This window comes from Gymnodraco acuticeps, unplaced genomic scaffold, assembly GCF_902827175.1.
Source record: "Gymnodraco acuticeps unplaced genomic scaffold, fGymAcu1.1, whole genome shotgun sequence".
In the NCBI taxonomy this organism is placed as follows: Eukaryota; Metazoa; Chordata; class Actinopteri; order Perciformes; family Bathydraconidae; genus Gymnodraco; species Gymnodraco acuticeps.
Window position 1 is genome coordinate 1 of NW_022991115.1, and position 20,000 is coordinate 20,000.

The 20,000-nt window shown below is 39.7% G+C and overlaps 1 protein-coding gene across 1 annotated transcript in view; it reads left to right on the forward strand.

The window, feature by feature from the left end:
- Positions 1 to 1,949: 1,949 nt before the first annotated feature.
- LOC117560202 (breakpoint cluster region protein-like) overlaps positions 1,950 to 20,000 on the forward strand; it is a gene marked incomplete at its 5' end in the record, with an annotated part of 32,396 nt that continues 14,345 nt past the window's right edge. The window contains 13 exon segments of the mRNA XM_034237028.1: positions 1,950 to 2,057; positions 2,234 to 2,294; positions 5,444 to 5,496; positions 5,585 to 5,669; positions 5,672 to 5,724; positions 11,384 to 11,523; positions 12,275 to 12,440; positions 12,702 to 12,821; positions 13,070 to 13,145; positions 14,000 to 14,104; positions 14,192 to 14,266; positions 18,280 to 18,377; positions 19,805 to 19,936. Of these exon segments, the coding sequence (XP_034092919.1) occupies positions 1,950 to 2,057; positions 2,234 to 2,294; positions 5,444 to 5,496; positions 5,585 to 5,669; positions 5,672 to 5,724; positions 11,384 to 11,523; positions 12,275 to 12,440; positions 12,702 to 12,821; positions 13,070 to 13,145; positions 14,000 to 14,104; positions 14,192 to 14,266; positions 18,280 to 18,377; positions 19,805 to 19,936 (1,272 nt within the window).

The window sequence follows — 20,000 nt, forward strand, 5'->3', positions numbered from 1 at the left end:
AGAAGTACTGAGATCTTGTACTTTAGTAAAAGAAGAAGTACTGAGATCTTGTACTTTAGTAAAAGAAGAAGTATTCAGATGTTGTACTTGAGTAAAAGTAGAAGTACTCAGATCTTGTACTTGAGTAAAAGTAGAAGTACTCAGATCTTGTACTTGAGTAAAAGTAGAAGTACCAGAGTGTAGGAATACTCTGTTACAGTAAAAGTCCTCATTCAAAATGTTCCTCAAGTGAAAGTAGAAAAGTATTCTCATCTAAATATAGAAAGTAGCGACAGTAAAAGTAGTCGTTGTGCAGAATGGTCCATTTCAGAATAATATATATGATATGTTTTATAATGATTGATCATGAAAGTGTTCTCAAAGCTGGTGAAGGTGCAGCTAGTTTGAATGACTTTGTATTCTGCAGGGTAGCTGGTGGATTTACTCCAGGTAGAACTAAAGTCTGATTCAACACTTGGTTAGATTTCACATCATTCATCCACATCTGTAAAGTAACTAAAGGTATTAAATACATGTAGTGGAGTAAAAGTACAAAGTTGCATGAAATTGAAATACTTAAGTAAAGTATAAATCTCAAAATGCTACTTAAGTACAGTACTTGAGTACATCTACTTAGTTACTTCCCACCTCTGAGTATGAGGGTGTAGTTACGGTATGACAGCTGATTTAAACCCTCCTTTAGAGGAAAGTAACCTCCCGTTATTTAACGGTATGTTGGCTTCAGATCAAACAAAGCACCATCCGTCATGTCAGTAACTTTCAGAAACTAATTATAGCACTTCTTAAAAGCCTCGATCATTAATAATAGTTAAACGAGGGGACTTTCATGTGGAAAAGGTAGCAGTGTTTGATTGTTAGTAATGCTTCGGGGGATCTTACGGTGCAGACTGCCTGGAGTCGTCCCCCGGACAGATAAAAGCTCACCACATTAAGAGAACACAGCGCTCCATAGGAGGTCGCTGAATAACGGCTAGCTCAGGGAGGGATACAAACTATGAAACGCACACATTCATGGATCGACGTAACGACATTACGGGAGAGAATACTTTCTTTCCTGGAAGATTTGTGTCTCTTAAGAATATAAATGGATTCAAAACATGATTCTTAATAAGGGTTTGTTTCTTAATAAGAAGCTACACATTGCTAATGATGAACCATTATGCTATAGAACAACATCAGAGTGTGTGTCAAGCAGAAGATTACACAAAATACCTACTGTGTTGAGTGTCTGCTAAAGTACAAGGCAGCTAGCTTAAGTTAGCCACTTATTTGTGTAAAAGGCACCATTTCTATTTCTTGTAAAACATGAGAAACACTAAAAACTTTGTGGTAAAACTTGTTTATTTACGCTACTGTAGTTAGCATTAATAATTGTTACCTTTTAGTCAATGTGTGTTTACATTATTGCACTCACTGGATACAACGTTTTCAACTATAACAAATCAATCAAATCTGTTTTCTCAATTCATCCATTGGTCTTTAAATTGTCAAACATTTAGAAAATGTCTCTAAGACAAAGTGATGTCTTTAAATGTCGTTTTTGTCAGTAAGTAACCCAAATATATTCACTTTAATATGATATAAAACAGAGAAAAGCAGGAAGTCTCCATATTTGAGACGCCGAAAACAGCTTTTTCTGATACTCTGAAAGATTACACAATTATTATAATATTCTGATTATTCTCGTTCTGATTAATAATCTTTGCATTAAAAGCAGAGAAAAGTAAAGAAATGCAATCATTTTCTTTAAAAGAAAGCACCTGAATCCAAATCCATTTCTTAATCAAATCTTAAGATACAGATGCACTCACTCTTCGTTGAATCACACTTAGTTGCTTTAATATCATACTGTATTAAAGCACACAGTGTCAGTGCAGAGTGCACAGCTGCAGTCAGAGTGAAATCTATCCTCTCTGCTCAGGAGTTTAAATCTAATCTGTGCCCTGCAGGCGAGTCAGCTGGGAGTTTATCGGGCCTTTGTGGATAACTATAAGGTCGCTGTGGAGACGGCGGACAAATGCTGCCAGGCGAACGCTCAGTTTGCAGAGATATCTGAGGTATGTGATCCCAGCAGGAAAACATTTGATGTTGCACAGCTGCCCGAGAGAAGTGATGACGGGGCAGTTTCTCAGCAGAGGAACAGCCACGCAGCTCTTTATAGCCGCGCTGATTGTTTTAATTGCGCTGTGGGGCAGTGATTTAATGAGGGGCTTTTTTTCTCTTCCCTTGCCAGAATCTCAAGGTCAAAAGCACAAAGGACTGCAAAGACCAGGCGGCTAAAAACTCACTGGAAAGTGAGTACTGAGTGAAGTTAATGGCCTGCTTTTACTTTAAAGAGTCCTCTCCTGCTGATGTTCAGGTGTATATCAGTATCTAGTGTCTCTACTTTAAAGAGTTCTCTCCTGCTGATGTTCAGGTGTATATCAGTATGTAGTGTCTCTACTTTAAAGAGTCCTCTCCTGCTGATGTTCAGGTGTTTATCAGTATGTAGTGTCTCTACTTTAAAGAGTCCTCTCCTGCTGATGTTCAGGTGTTATCAATATGTAGTGTCTCTACTTTAAAGAGTCCTCTCCTGCTGATGTTCAGGTGTATATCAATATGTAGTGTCTCTACTTTAAAGAGTCCTCTCCTGCTGATGTTCAGGTGTGTATCAGTATGTAGGTCTCTACTTTAAAGAGTCCTCTCCTGCTGATGTTCAGGTGTATATCAGTATGTAGGGTCTCTACTTTAAAGAGTCCTCTCCTGCTGATGTTCAGGTGTATATCAGTATGTGGGTCTCTACTTTAAAGAGTCCTCTCCTGCTGATGTTCAGGTGTGTATCAGTATGTAGGGTCTCTACTTTAAAGAGTCCTCTCCTGCTGATGTTCAGGTGTATATCAGTATGTAGGGTCTCTACTTTAAAGAGTCCTCTCCTGCTGATGTTCAGGTGTATATCAGTATGTAGGGTCTCTACTTTAAAGAGTCCTCTCCTGCTGATGTTCAGGTGTATATCAGTATGTAGTGCTCTACTTTAAAGAGTCCTCTCCTGCTGATGTTCAGGTGTATATCAGTATGTAGTTCTCTACTTTAAAGAGTCCTCTCCTGCTGATGTTCAGGTGTATATCAGTATGTAGGGTCTCTACTTTAAAGAGTCCTCTCCTGCTGATGTTCAGGTGTATATCAGTATGTAGGGTCTCTACTTTAAAGAGTCCTTCCTGCTGATGTTCAGGTGTATATCAGTATGTAGGGTCTCGACTTTAAAGAGTCCTCTCCTGCTGATGTTCAGGCGTATATCAGTATGTAGGGTCTCTACTTTAAAGAGTCCTCTCCTGCTGATGTTCAGTGTATATCAGTATGTAGGGTCTCTACTTTAAAGAGTCCTCTCTGCTGATGTTCAGGCGTATATCAGTATGTAGGGTCTCGACTTTAAAAAGTCCTCTTCTGCTGATGTTCAGGCGTGTATCAGTATGTAGTGTCTCTACTTTAAAGAGTCCTCTCCTGCTGATGTTCAGGTGTATATCAGTATGTAGGGTCTCTACTTTAAAGAGTCCTCTCCTGCTGATGTTCAGGTGTATATCAGTATGTAGGGTCTCTACTTTAAAGAGTCCTCTCCTGCTGATGTTCAGGTGTATATCAGTATGTAGTGTCTCTACTTTAAAGAGTCCTCTCCTGCTGATGTTCAGGTGTATATCATATGTAGTGTCTCTACTTTAAAGAGTCTCTCCTGCTGATGTTCAGGTGTATATCAGTATGTAGGTCTCTACTTTAAAGAGTCCTCTCCTGCTGATGTTCAGGTGTATATCAGTATGTAGGGTCTCTACTTTAAAGAGTCCTCTCCTGCTGATGTTCAGGTGTATATCAGTATGTAGTGTCTCTACTTTAAAGAGTCCTCTCCTGCTGATGTTCAGGTGTATATCAGTATGTAGGGTCTCTACTTTAAAGAGTCCTCTCCTGCTGATGTTCAGGTGTATATCAGTATGTAGGGTCTCTACTTTAAAGAGTCCTCTCCTGCTGATGTTCAGGTGTATATCAGTATGTAGGGTCTCTACTTTAAAGAGTCCTCTCCTGCTGATGTTCAGGTGTATATCAGTATGTAGGGTCTCTACTTTAAAGAGTCCTCTCCATGGCGTATATCAGTATGTAGGGTCTCTACTTTAAAGAGTCCTCTCCTGCTGATGTTCAGGTGTATATCAGTATGTAGGGTCTCTACTTTAAAGAGTCCTCTCCTGCTGATGTTCAGGTGGTATCAGTATGTAGTGTCTCTACTTTAAAGAGTCCTCTCCTGCTGATGTTCAGGTGTATATCAGTATGTAGGGTCTCGACTTTAAAGAGTCCTCTCCTGCTGATGTTCAGGGTGTATATCAGTATGTAGGGTCTCTACTTTAAAGAGTCCTCTCCTGCTGATGTTCAGGTGTATATCAGTATGTAGGGTCTCTACTTTAAAGAGTCCTCTCCTGCTGATGTTCAGGTGTATATCAGTAGTGTCTCTACTTTAAAGAGTCCTCTCCTGCTGATGTTCAGGTGTATATCAGTATGTAGGGTCTCTACTTTAAAGAGTCCTCTCCTGCTGATGTTCAGGTGTATATCAGTATGTAGTGTCTCTACTTTAAAGAGTCCTCTCCTGCTGATGTTCAGGTGTATATCAGTATGTAGGGTCTCTACTTTAAAGAGTCCTCTCCTGCTGTTCAGGTGTATATCAGTATGTAGGGTCTCTACTTTAAAGAGTCCTCTCTGCTGATGTTCAGGTGTATATCAGTAGTAGGGTCTCTACTTAAAAGAGTCCTCTCCTGCTGATGTTCAGATGTATATCAGTATGTAGGGTCTCTACTTTTAAAGAGTCCTCTCCCTGATGATGTTCAGGTGTATATCAGTATGTAGGTCTCTACTTTAAAGAGTCCTCTCCTGCTGATGTTCAGATGTAATCAGTATGTAGGGTCTCTACTTTAAAGAGTCCTCTCCTGTGATGTTCAGGTGTATATCAGTATGTAGGTCTCTACTTTAAAGAGTCCTCTCCTGCTGATGTTCAGGTGTATATCAGTATGTCGTGTCTCTACTTTAAGAGTCCTCTCCTGCTGATGTTCAGGTGTATATCAGTATGTAGTGTCTCTACTTTAAAGAGTCCTCTCCTGCTGATGTTCAGGTGTATATCAGTATGTAGGGTCTCTACTTTAAGAGTCCTCTCCTGCCTGATGTTCAGGTGTATATCAGTATGTTCAAAAAGATACATTCACATTACTTTGTCATTAATATTGTCTATGTTTTAATTTTGTCATTTATTTTCAATCTCTACACGTCCTGTGTTTCTCTCCCCGAGATTTCTAACATTTCATATTAATTGTGGGGTTCTATGAGGGTTTTCCTTTACTTCCTCTGAGGGTGTTTCATTCAAATTGCAAAGCCCCCCAAATGTAACCGTTTGTAACTTGTATATAAACAAGATGTGATTGATCGAACTCCTTCTCAGCTCTTCTCTACAAACCTGTGGACAGAGTGACGCGCAGCACGCTCGTTCTGCATGTGAGTGTCGACACACATCTGGAGCAAACACCCTGACTGCATGAAGAGACTTTTGGTGATTTCATGTTTTGTTTTTCTAATATTCCAGGACCTCCTGAAGCACACCCCCTCCAGCCACCCGGACTACACTCTGCTGCAGGACGCTCTGCGCATCTCTCAGAACTTCCTGTCCAGCATAATGAAGAAATCACCCCGAGGAGACAGTCCATGACCGTTCAGAAGGGAGAGGTCAGTGTGGAAGACTCACTTATACTCTATAGGGAAAATTACATCCATCCAGTTTTATCTAAGAAATGTCATCAGGCTCGATGAAACCAAATGCAGACACATTATGGTCAATAGATACTCACAGCTATGCTTCTTACAAATAAATACAAATATATCGCCATTTCCTCATTAAACTGTCTCAAAACAACAAGACGCATAGTTTTAGAGGTATGTGTAATTTTAATGAAGTTAGCATTGCCTCTGATCTCCTATAATGGCAACGTGTCCTCTTTGAACATGCTAAAAGCCGTCATAAATATACTTTTAATACTATTTTCAGCCACATTGTTACCATACACTTTTTAGATCTTGGTGCTTTTAACCTCAGATGTAGGGTTTTAGTCATGTGACGTCTCGATCTGACGTTATCAGAGAAACAAGCTAAGCTAATGTTAGGCTTTAGCTCGTCGCTCCTCAGCATCCACTAAACCAGTGATTCTCAAATGGGGGTACGCGGACCCCCAGGGGTACGTTGGGGTACTCCAGGGGGTAACGTGATATTAAAAAATTTAAACAAAATAACAAAAAATACCATGCATGATTACAAAAATAATCTTAGTACAATAAGTTAAATAGACAACACATGTCAAATTTTGTGTATCGTATTTTATAGTTTTGTATAATGTATCATTGTGTTCATTGGTTTGTTAAACAGATATTACTTTCAGTTGAAAAACTCCTTTGAAAATCAGTTTAAAAAAATGTCGTTATGTTGTTTTTTTTCATGCCATAAATGAAAATATCCTTAGTTTGTTGTAATGCGTGCATGAAGGAGTTAATACATCACACACTGAGGGGAACATCACTATTGGAATTATTTGTATAGGCTTTTTCGATCAAAGATGTTCGTGGTCGGTCAGGGGGTACTTGGCTGAGAAAATGTTTCAAAGGGGGTACACTACTGAAAAAAGTTTGAGAAGCACTGTGCCAGTTTATTTTCGGTGTTTTTACCCGTTTTAATATCCTGGTTCGCTTATTTCTGAGAGGAGGAAGCTGTGGATCCTGAACAATGAAGAGTGAAGGAATCCTACCTGGTGAAGGTTAAAATTCCCATGATCATATCAGCTTCACAACACCAACAACATCAGTCTTTTGTTATTGTTTTGTTCTCGTTACTTGTAAATATCCTTTACATTGACAATCATCATATATGTAATTCAAGTTATACCTCAAATGAGATTTAAAGAATTGTTTGTCTCTTGCCACCGAGTAAGTTAGATCTTTTGGCCTGTACTTTGCCTCTTTTTGGGCTAAATGCAACAATTGAATTTGTTACTAAAGCTCTCGATTGACAGGACACTTGTTAATATGGACGTGAGGATTAAACACACTCATAAACGAGTGCTGTACATTTTGTAAAATCACAGCAGCATTGTGAAATCCAGCCTCGCACATCAGCCCCCGGAGTTTCTGTCATATCTTGTCTGTTGCTGGTAAAACGCTGCGAGGCGTCTGGAAGCTGCAGTAAAACAGGACTGTGAGTCAGTCGGTTCTGACTCATCGCAGCCCTGTCTGCTGGAGAGGAAGCTCGAGACAAAGCAGAGCAAAAATACTGGAGGAGAACGGAGAGAATTAACCTGGGGATCGACTCCTCCACACACTCCCATCCTTCCCTGTTTGCAACTACTCTGCTTCCTAGAAATGACCTGCAGCTTTTGCTTATCAAACTGTCTCACCAGCAGAGGAGGGAGGAGAAGTACTCAGATACTGTACTTGAGTAAAAGTAGAAGTACTCAGATCTTGTACTTGAGTAAAAGTAGAAGTACTCAGATACTGTACTTGAGTAAAAGTAGAAGTACTCAAATCTTGTGCTTGAGTAAAAGTAGAAGTTAGTAAAGTAGAAGTACTCAGATCTTGTAGTTGAGTAAAATTAGAAGTACTCAGATCTTGTACTTGAGTAAAAGTAGGAGTACCAGAGTGTAGGAATACTCTGTTACAGTAAAAGTCCTCATTCAAAATGTTCCTCAAGTAAAAGTAGAAAAGTATTCTCATCAAAATATAGTGAAAGTAGCGACAGTAAAAGTAGTCATTGTGCAGATTGGTCCATTTCAGAATAATATATATGATATGTTTTATAATGATTGATCATGAAAGTGTTCTCAAAGCTGGTGAAGGTGCAGCTAGTTTGAATGACTTTGTATACTGCAGGGTAGCTGGTGGATTTACTCCAGGTGGAACTAAAGTCTGATTTAACACTTGGTTATATTTCACATCATTCATCCACATCTGTGAAGTAACTAAAGGTATTAAATACATGTAGTGGAGGAAAAGTACACCATTTACCTCTGAATGGTATGGAGTAGAAGTATAAGGTAGCATCACATGGAAATACTCAAGTAAAGTACAAGTATCTCAAAATTCTACTTACATGTAAGTACAGTACTTGAATACACTTACTTAGTTGCTTCCCACCTCTGACTACATTTCATATTTATTATTCTGAAATGTCCAATCTGCACAATGACTACTTTTACTTTTGGTACTTTCACTATATTTTGATGATAACATTTTTCTATTTTACTTGAGTAACATTTTGAATGCAGGACTTTTACTGTAACAGAGTATTCCTACACTCTGGTACTTTTACTCAAGTACAAGATCTGAGTACTTCTACTTTTACTCAAGATCTGAGTACTTCTACTTTTACTCAAGATCTGAGTACTCCTCCCACCTCTGCTTCCCAAAATGACCTGCACGCTTGGCTTACCAAACTGTCTGTCTCACCAGCCTTCTGGGTGGGTGTGTACTGAATTACCCTCGTTCTCCTGACCCCCTAACACAACATGTGTAAGGGTCTGATTCAGATGACCCTGACGAGAACTTCCGCTCTTTTCCCCTGGAACTGGCTCTGGGATATGGTGATAATGAAATCAAAGGGAAAGTTCCTTTATATATAAATGGGAAGTCAGGAGAGTATACAGAGAACATGCCAGCACATGGCAGCCGGTCAGAAACAGGGAGTTGTTGGTGGACGTGACTACATTTGCACCCATTTGTTGATGTTTTCCTTGTAATTACCAAAAGCATTTCAACCAGTTTGTTTAGCTCAGCTCAGTGTCTTATTTTAGTACGTAAGAAAAAACAAAAGCACTTCCCAGTAGTGAGCAGTGGTAATGTAATGGAAGTTCATTTACCTCAAGTTTCTTAAGTGCAATCAATACTTATAATCCAGTGATTTAACCCTTAAATGGTTTCTGTATTCTAGGTGAAACAGTCATTTGACAGACTGTGTCCGTGTGTAATAACAGTCTAGTAACAGTGGTAATTACTACGGCTGTACCCGAATATCCGAATATTCGTTCGTTGAGTACTATTCGGGTTTCCAATTCGTTATTCGTTTTAAAAAAATCGATCTTTCCCGTTTTTTTTCCAAATTGACTTTATTGAAATCTCCAATATCAACGTAAGAGCTTGTGCCTCTTCGGGGGTGCTACACTTAGCCATAAACATTATCGTTTACTTTCTCCGTCTTTATATGTAGATATGACTTTTCTCCGTTAATCTCCATCGCGTTGTTTCCATAGCAACAACAACTTCCTGTCAACAGCGCTAACTCTCCTTCAAAATAAAAGCATGTCCATACATAGGAAGCCAAGCCAAATTACACTTAAGACATATACAACTACAACAAAAGTAACAAACACAATGCGATATCCTTTTCAATTCAAAGAACACAAATTGGGTTGAATTAACAAATAACTATAAAACAACAATACTGTAGAATAACAACATGAATGCCGTGAATAAACCGAAATACACGTGTTGAAGCAGTTCGCTGCTGATTACTACCGAATATCCGGAGCCCGAAAAATGGTATTCGGGACAGCCCTAGTAATTACAGTGTAATATGGGTCTAAAATAGGGGTATTAATGTGTAACATGGGTGAAATTACGGAGTTATATGGGTGTTGTAACTGTTGTTTTATAACAGTGTAATAACTGTTTGATTACAGTGTAATATGGGTCTCATTTTGGTCAAAATGGGTGTATTAATGTGTACATGGGTGTCATAACACTGCTAATACAGGTGTTGTAAGGGTTTAATAAGGTGTAACACCGTTGAAAATGCAGGTGTTAATAGGGGTGTAATAATGGTTAAATGGGTGTAAAGACAGGGTGAAATGTAACAAATATCATAAAAAAATTCTTCCGAAAAAGCTATATGTACTTGCTCATTTAAGGGTTAATATATATGATTCTGATATGGGCCATTACGCACAACAAGTACTTAACGTTTGGTAATATAGGTTTATTTTGATGGCACACACTTTGTACTTTTGGTGAAGTAAGATTTTGAATGCACGACACATTTTAGTATTGCTTCTCAACTGCTATTGGCATAGAACAAAATTGTATTTCTTCCACCACTGATGCTGTGCAGTTACAGCTTGTTTCCCATTGGATTATTGACTATATATTCATGGTCATGCTGGTTTCACTGCACAATAAGCAGATGACACCCTTTATACAGTCTATGATGCCACCCTGCAGAGTGCAACCAGGACAGTGCTGAACAGGATCGAGGGCCAGTGTTTGTGTTCAGAAAACAGAGGGAAAGGGGACGCCACGCTGCAGTGATGTCCTTGTTGTTTTGTCACACTGGTTGGGCTCACATGTGTTCAGTGTCACCGTAAACAGCCTGAGGTCAAAAGGCGGGGGGGAATTGATCTGCACGCTGCTGCAGGATGAGCTCGTGTCATCACATGTTTCCACCCTCAGGCAGCTCGGATCAACCAGGATTACAGGCCACAGACATCCATTATTGGAGGAAAAAGTATCGCTAAATGAACGACAACATGAAAAATGAGCGTCACAGGCATGCTAAATGCTAACAGGGATGCTAACATGCATCGTTATGTCAGATGCTGCAAGTTTTTAAGAAACGCCTACTGCCTGGTTTTAGTTTTATCACAAATGATTTATTGTTTGCAGTTATTTAGTTGACTTCCTCCATGTGGTTTGGTAGCATTCATCTGACTGCAGTTTCACACCACAGGCTTTCAAATAACTCACGCACAAACATCAGCACACAAAGAATTGTTTGTGAACTTCAAATTAAAGCAGTTTACATTTTAATACTTCAAATAGTTTCTGTACTTTCAGCAGTTCTTTGTGTTTGCTTTTGGTTCAGTGAAAAGGGGATTTTATTGGTTAAAACAACCGAGAAATTAAGATTTAAAAATAAGTATCTCGAGAAAAATGTGTTTAAAATGCAATAAAAAGATAAAATAAAATGAAAAACAAATATTTATATAAACATTAGAAGTTAATATACAATACAAATATATATAACAAATAAAGATGTTTATATGAACAACAAATGAAAATTAATTGTCCAATGAAAAACATTACATTTAAAATGTCAAATAAAAGATCAACAATATACATATATTTAAAGAAGTAAGAATGTTAAGCTAAGGTTTTGTAATAAAAGATCAAAATACAAATATTTCAATGTCAGAAGTAAGAGATCAGATTGCTTGATTTGACTATTCCGTTTTATAATACAATATACACACTGGTGTATTGGTATTACCTAGTTGATGCATCGTAATTTCTGGGTGTGTATCTGGGAGTGTTTTACTACCAGTGACCTGACGGGCCTCTCTCCCTGCTGCAGCACCGTCAGCTGCTGAGGGATCGCTTCATGGTGGAGCTGGTGGAGGGATCCAGGAAGCTGCGTCACGTCTTCCTGTTCACGGACCTGCTGCTCTGCACCAAGCTGAAGAAACATGGCCGCAGGGTGGAGTCTGGACAGGGGTCCTGGAGGGGGTCCTGGGGGGGGGGGGGGGGGGGGGAGAGGGAGGCTGTGACCTGGAACAGCCACTGCTTTTAAAAAACAGTACGCCCAGGCAGACATTTACCTGTCTATGTAAATATAAGAATTTAAAAATAAAGATATTTATATAATCATAACAAATAAAAGTAAAATTCCAATAAAAGATACAATAAAGTAAAATAAAAATAAATCTGAAAAAACATTAAAAAAATAGAATTTTTATAATATATATAAATAGAAATATACATTTAAATACATGCGTTTATTTTTTGCGTTTTATTTTACTAAGGCTCCATGATTTTGTTTAATTTTGAGAACATTATTATTATTATTATCATTTTTTAATAGTTTTTATTTTACATTTATATTAAATGGATTACAGCTTTCCCTTTGTGCTTGATTCTTGCAAATCTGCAATTTTTTTGTGGCAAAATCAAGACTTAAAATACATTTTATCCTAATGTTTCCTATTTTTTTTTTATATACTCGTTGATCATAATAATAATAATAATTATAACTTACATTTATTTAGCGCCTTTAGGGGACCCAAGGTCGCTTTACAGAAAAAGCAGGAGTTAAACAACACAAAACAAAACAGTCAGACAAACAGTCAGATTTAAGATTAAGAATTAGGGGCCGGGGATCATGTCCATTTCATTGCGGTAACCAAACTCCTGCATTAATATTTGATTAATCGTGCAGCCTTATATTAAAAACCCTCTTCCTCCCCAGCAAAGGGCAGCAGTACGACTGTAAGTGGTTCATCCCACTGGCCGACCTGACCTTCCAGAACATCGAGGACTGCGAGTCCACGCCCGTCCCGCTGCTGCCGGAGGACGAGATCGACGCCATGAAGATCAGAATCTCACAGATCAAGAACGACATCCAGAGAGAGAAGGTGAGCAAACACAGAAACTCAATCATCACCAACACAAGATATAAGGTGGAGTGAAAGGTCAAATTAAATAAGATTATATACAGTATAGCCCAATATCATAAATATTATATTTGTCTCAGGGGGCTTTAGAGTCCGTACGGATCAATAAAGAAGATAAAATAACACTATACAGTAAATACACTTGATAAAATAATGAAACTGTAAAATAATAATAAAATACTGGACCTTATATGACATTAACTTGGTTCTGTTGCTCTGCAGAGAACCACCAAAGGAGTGAAGGTGATGGAGCGCCTGAGGAAGAAGCTGTCGGAGCAGGAGTCTCTGCTGCTCCTCATGTCGCCCACCATGGCCTTCAGAGTGGCCAGCAGAAACGGAAAGGTGAGGAGGCGAGAAAGAAGGAAACAAGCCCAAACGTTCATAAAACCAGTGCATGAAGAAGGTGTTTTTGCCTATAGTGTCTCGCCTTCAGAGAGATATTCAAATCCCTGTAAAACATCAATGGGAATATCCTCATCCATCACTTCTAACTTTGGTGTCTGCTGCCCTCTGCTGGTAGGAAGCGGGACACCACAGCATGAGTGTGCAGTAAAATAATCCACATTAAATCCTCTCTTAATGTCTTCCAGGGTTTCATGTTCCTCATCTCCTCGGACTACGAGCGAGCCGAGTGGAGGGAGATCGTCCGAGAGCAGCAGAAGAAGTGTGAGTCTACAGACGCAGTGTTAATATCATATCAGTGTGTCTTGCTTGAAGTTTTTAAACCACATAATGGCATTACAGAAGTCTATGTTGTCCATGTTGTGTTTCGTTTTGTTTAATAGCTCTACTAAAAACCACTGGATTCAGCTGGTGGGCAGTTGCCATATCTTGATGAATTTATCAAATCCCTTTCTCATGTATTTTATGCAAAGATAGACATTAACTCAGGCATTTTGATTTCCATCCATGTGACAGGGCTCTATTTGTCCATTCACAACACTGGCCTAGTCGGTTGGGTTAAGCTCCAAAACTTTAATAACAGCAGCAAAAATAAAATAACCGAACCAGCACAACTTAAACAAAATAAATAAATGTCCAAATCAAACCGTCCATCACTCATCCGAGTAAAACATGCTCTGGTGTTGCCTTCTCTGCAACCCTCTCCCGAACATGTCCCAGCTGTTGCCTTCATTGCAACATTCTTCCGAGTCCTTCTCCAGGGCCAAAACCGTCCATTTTGAACCCATAGCCCCTCCCACAGGCTTACCCTCAACAGGTGACGCAATTACCTCAAAATCACATTGTCAACATAAAAAAATCCGACCCAAACATAAACAGGTTAACCACCTCTTAACATAATCATTTAAACAAATTAACAAACACACAATAAATAATACATTGCATCCTTTTTAGGAAGAGAGCAGGAAATGTTTGGTGTGTGACTGTGTGTGCGTGTGTGTGTCGGCTGTCAGTGGCGGAGTCAGTCACTCATGTGATCCGCTCCGTCACAATCCATAAGGACATATTTGCATGAAACTGTTATATAAACTTGTATCTTCCTCCGTTGTGTCCTGCAGGTTTTAAGAGCTTCTCCCTGACCTCTCTGGAGCTGCAGATGCTCACCAACTCGTGTGTGAAGCTGCAGACGGTGCACTCCATCCCAATGACCATGAATAAAGAAGGTACCACTCATAATGTATTGTACTGTTGACAAGCTGTACCTGCAGGTTTGTATCTCATCCTAACGTGAATGCCCCCCTCCTCCACAGATGATGAATCTTCCGGTTTGTACGGCTTCCTGAACGTCATCGTGCACTCTGCATCGGGGCTGAAACAGAGCTTGAGTGAGTGGCTTATTTATTCTCCTGGTTTTTACTATATTACTCCACAGTTTGCAGGTGAATTCACATCATCCTCGCTGATCAAACTCTACTTTGTACTCACCGTCGCAAAAAGGTAGCCAGGAAACAATCAGTGGTTTGTTTGATTTTGAGATTATCTTAAAGAGGACATATAATGCTATTTCTCAGGTGTATATCAGTATGTAGTGTCTCTACTTTAAAGAGTCCTCTCCTGCTGATGTTCAGGTGTATATCAGTATGTAGTGTCTCTACTTTAAAGAGTCCTCTCCTGCTGATGTTCAGGTGTATATCAGTATGTAGTGTCTCTACTTTAAAGAGTCCTCTCCTGCTGATGTTTCAGGTGTATATCAGTATGTAGTGTCTCTACTTTAAAGAGTCCTCTCCTGCTGATGTTCAGGCGTATATCAGTATGTAGTGTCTCTACTTTAAAGAGTCCTCTCCTGCTGATGTTCAGGTGTATATCAGTATGTAGTGTCTCTACTTTAAAGAGTCCTCTCCTGCTGATGTTCAGGCGTATATCAGTATGTAATGTCTCTACTTTAAAGAGAGTCCTCTCCTGCTGATGTTCAGGCGTATATCAGTATGTAGTGTCTCTACTTTAAAGAGTTCTCTCCTGCTGATGTTCAGGTGTATATCAGTATGTAGTGTCTCTACTTTAAAGAGTCCTCTCCTGCTGATGTTCAGGCGTATATCAGTATGTAATGTCTCTACTTTAAAGAGTTCTCTCCTGCTGATGTTCAGGTGTATATCAGTATGTAGTGTCTCTACTTTAAAGAGTCCTCTCCTGCTGATGTTCAGGTGTATATCAGTATGTAGTGTCTCTACTTTAAAGAGTCCTCTCCTGCTGATGTTCAGGTGTATATCAGTATCTAGTGTCTCTACTTTAAAGAGTCCTCTCCCTGCTTATGTTCAGGTGTATATCAGTATGTAGTGTCTCTACTTTAAAGAGTCCTCTCCTGCTGATGTTCAGGTGTATATCAGTATGTAGTGTCTCTACTTTAAAGAGTCCTCTCCTGCTGATGTTCAGGTGTATATCAGTATGTAGTGTCTCTACTTTAAAGAGTCCTCTCCTGCTGATGTTCAGGTGTATATCAGTATGTAGTGTCTCTGCTTTAAAGAGTCCTCTCCTGCTGATGTTCAGGTGTATATCAGTATGTAGTGTCTCTGCTTTAAAGAGTCCTCTCCTGCTGATGTTCAGGTGTATATCAGTATGTAGTGTCTCTGCTTTAAAGAGTCCTCTCCTGCTGATGTTCAGGTGTATATCAGTATGTAGTGTCTCTACTTTAAAGAGTCCTCTCCTGCTGATGTTCAGGTGTATATCAGTATGTAGTGTCTCTACTTTAAGAGTCCTCTCCTGCTGATGTTCAGGTGTATATCAGTATGTAGTGTCTCTACTTTAAAGAGTCCTCTCCTGCTGATGTCCAGGTGTATATCAGTATGTAGTGTCTCTACTTTAAAGAGTCCTCTCCTGCTGATGTTCAGGTGTATATCAGTATGTAGTGTCTCTGCTTTTAAAGAGTCCTCTCCTGCTGATGTTCAGGTGTATATCAGTATGTAGTGTCTCTACTTTAAAGAGTCCTCTCCTGCTGATGTTCAGGTGTATATCAGTATGTAGTGCTCTACTTTAAAGGAGTCCTCTCCTGCTGATGTTCAGGTGTATACAGTATGTAGTGTCTCTACTTTAAATGAGTTCCTCTCCTGCTGATGTTCAGGTGTATATCAGTATGTAGTGTCTCTACTTTAAAGAGTCCTCTCCTGCTGATGTTCAGGTGTATATCAGTATGTAGTGTCTCTACTTTAAAGAGTCCTCTCCTGCTGATGTTCAGGTGTATATCTCAGTATGTAGTGTCTCTACTTTAAAGAGACCTCTCCTGCTGATGTCAGATGTATATCAGTATGTAGTGTCTCTACTTTAAAGAGACCTCTCCTTCTGATGTTCAGTGTATATCAGTATGTAGTGTCTTACTTTAAAGAGTCCTTACTGCTGATGTTCAGGTGTATATCAGTATGTACAATGTCCTCTACTTTAAAGGAGAGTCCTCTCCTGCTGATGGTATCAGGTGTATATCAGTATGTAGTGTCTCTACTTTAAAGAGTCCTCTCCTGCTGATGTTCAGGTGTATATCAGTATGTAGTGTCTCTACTTTAAGAGTCCTCTCCTGCTGATGTTCAGGTGTATATCATATGTAGTGTCTCTACTTTAAAGAGTCCTCTCCTGCTGATGTTCAGGTGTATATCAGTATGTAGTGTCTCTACTTTAAAGAGTCCTCTCCTGCTGATGTTCAGGTGTATATCAGTATGTAGTGTCTCTACTTTAAAGAGTCCTCTCCTGCTGATGTTCAGGTGTATATCAGTATGTAGTGTCTCTACTTTAAAGAGTCCTCTCCTGCTGATGTTCAGGTGTATATCAGTATGTAGTGCTCTACTTAAAGAGTCCTCTCCTGCTGATGATCAGGTGTATATCAGTATGTAGTGTCTCTACTTTAAAGAGTCCTCTCCTGCTGATGTTCAGGTGTATATCAGTATGTAGTGTCTCTACTTTAAAGAGTCCTCTCCTGCTGATGTTCAGGTGTATATCAGTATGTAGTGTCTCTACTTTAAAGAGTCCTCTCCTGCTGATGTTCAGGTGTATATCAGTATGTAGTGTCCTCTACTTTAAAGAGTCCTCTCCTGCTGATGTTCAGGTGTATATCAGTATGTAGTGTCTCTACTTTAAAGAGTCCTCTCCTGCTGATGTTCAGGTGTATATCAGTATGTAGTGTCTCTACTTTAAAGAGTGCTCTCCTGCTGATGTTCAGGTGTATATCAGTATGTATTGTCTCTACTTTAAAGAGACCTCTCCTGCTGATGTTCAGGTGTATATCAGTATGTAATGTCTCTACTTTAAAGAGTCCTCTCCTGCTGATGTTCAGGTGTATATCAGTATGTAGTGTCTCTACTTTAAAGAGTCCTCTCCTGCTGATGTTCAGGTGTATATCAGTATGTAGTGTCTCTACTTTAAAGAGTCCTCTCCTGCTGATGTTCAGGTGTATATCAGTATGTAGTGTCTCTACTTTAAAGAGTCCTCTCCTGCTGATGTTCAGGTGTATATCAGTATGTAGTGTCTCTACTTTAAAGAGTCCTCTCCTGCTGATGTTCAGGTGTATATCAGTATGTAGTGTCTCTACTTTAAAGAGTCCTCTCCTGCTGATGTTCAGGTGTATATCAGTATGTAGTGTCTCTACTTTAAAGAGTCCTCTCCTGCTGATGTTCAGGTGTATATCAGTATGTAGTGTCTCTACTTTAAAGAGTCCTCTCCTGCTGATGTTCAGGTGTATATCAGTATGTAGTGTCTCTACATGTCTTCATGCTTTAATGTTCAAAAAGCTCTTTATTGTTCTCATACTGCCTGTGCTGCAGCACCTCTTTTCACCCTCTGTCTGAAACCAGAGCCCAGTCCGTTCTGATTGGTTATCTGGCCAGCTCTGTCGTGATTGGTCAACAACTTAGAGATGTCCCGCTCCTTAGCCTATCACGTACAATGTGTTGGAGCGCTAGCCAATAGGAGCTTGAGTGTTGCATAGTGATGTCACTTTGTTATAGAAGTAAACAAAGGAGTCCAATGGAGGCGTTTGGGGAGTGTCTGGAGGGAACACAGGGATTGTAGCCTTTGCAGACCATTTACATGCACTAAAGCCTATTGAACACACTACAGGAACCTCTCTGTCTGCTGTGTGTAACAGGCTTCAGTCTTGCAGCTGTTTTTATTTACCTGTTGGCCTCAGGAATGCAGAATATATTTATTTTTACAGGATACTGCTTGTTGGGCAATATTTGTTGGTATCATTTCAAATAAGACACGCAGAATAAAGTGATAAGATATAACTATTTAAAACTTCGATTTAAAGACATATTAATGTTAAGGGACAGTTTTTGTTTTAAATATCTGTGTTTTAAAGCTGTCAGCGGGTTTTATTGTTCAGATGTTTGAAGCTGCCTCTGCTTGCCCCCACCAGACCTGTACTGCTCTCTGGAGGTGGATTCCTTCGGATACTTTGTCAACAAAGCCAAGACCCGCGTCTACCGAGACTCGACGGAGCCCAACTGGAACGAGGTGAGAGCAGACAGCGGAGAGAAAGTGAAGGAGTGAGATCAGAATCCACCGCTGTGTGTCTTTCAAGGAATACTTCACCATCTGTATATCAAGCACTCACCTCAGGTCACCTTAAACCAGGGATGGGCAAATGGGGTACTTGTAGTACTGATACCGTCCACTGGGGCCACCTCCTCTTTTTGCGGCCCTCAGATTAATTTATAAACAACGTAATTAATTAAAAAAAATAAAATAAACGTTTACTTGTAGTACTGATACCGTCCACTAGACTCCTACTTACGTCACGAGCTGCGTACATGATTTTGTCTGGCAGCCAAATAACACAAAATAATGTTTGGTTCACGGGGAAACACTCACAAGAAACACCGGCTGTTGTTATGCCTGCTGTGACGTTATTTTTCAGCGGGAGGGAGGTGGAGCGGAGCTGAGGAACGGCAGAGTTTCTTAGCTAGGTTCAAGTTAGACAACTACAATTACATGCAATACATGCCATTCGTGTGTGTGTGTGTGTGTCAAGTGAATCTGTGGCCCCCTGGTGGCCAGTACATACATTATGTGGCCCCCACCACCATCCAAGTTGCCCATCCCTGCCTTAAACTCTGGAAGAAAGCTTGATCTTGTAGAAGAATCTATAACAGAGAAAAGTATTGAGGAAGTGAAGTAAATCTGGCCGTGTCTCTATAAATATTAGCTTACAAACAGCAGTTTTCACCAAGTCTCAAATATCGAGTCGCCTGATCACTACTTTACAAAAAACATGCATTTTCCGTGAAATCTTTACTCTTTAAAACACTTACATAAATAGTTGTGCAGGCACTTCTTGTAAACAATTTAAATATGGCATTTCTTTTTTTTGAGTCATGTTTTTGGTGGAGTACTCTTGAGGAATTGAAGTACATGGGGGCAGGGTTTAAATACAAATAAATTGTACAGTGCAATCTGAGACCCTCTTACTAAAACTGCACTATTTTAAACACTTTGGACGAGAAGTGCGTTCACAAGTTTGAGACTATTCGTGCAGACGTATTTTAAATACAGACGTTTTAAGAGAAAATGCATATTTTTTGTAGAGTAGTGAGAATACGACCGGATAAAGGAGAATTAAACTGCAGAATTGGATCTTTTGATATACTTTTTATTTAAACATGGCCCCCATTTACTTCAATTCATCATGTATCTTCTCTGTGATTTGAATCTTGTGAGAAAAACAAAGAATTCAAGGTAACACGGGGAGAGTAATTGATATAAAACCTGTCATTTTGTGGGTCAAGTATTAAAGGACTGTTTCCTATAGATGTTAAATGCATATTACCATTTACAAAAGGCCCATGGACGCTCAGTCAAACTGTCCAGTGGATCAAATGAAAGTCCTTTGTTGTGCACCGGTCTGAAACCTGCAGTAACATGTTTTTATTTCCCGTTTGAAGGAGTTTGAGATCGAGCTGGAGGGCTCTCAGACGGTGAGGCTGCTCTGTTACGAGAAGTGCTGCAACAAGAGCCGGCAGAGCAAAGAGGAGGCGGAGGTCACCGACAGGATCATGGCCAAGGGGCAAATAAAGGTAAGGGAGGAGAATGACTCATCGGGTTTTAGGGAAATACTTTAACTGATTCGAGCCTGATCTG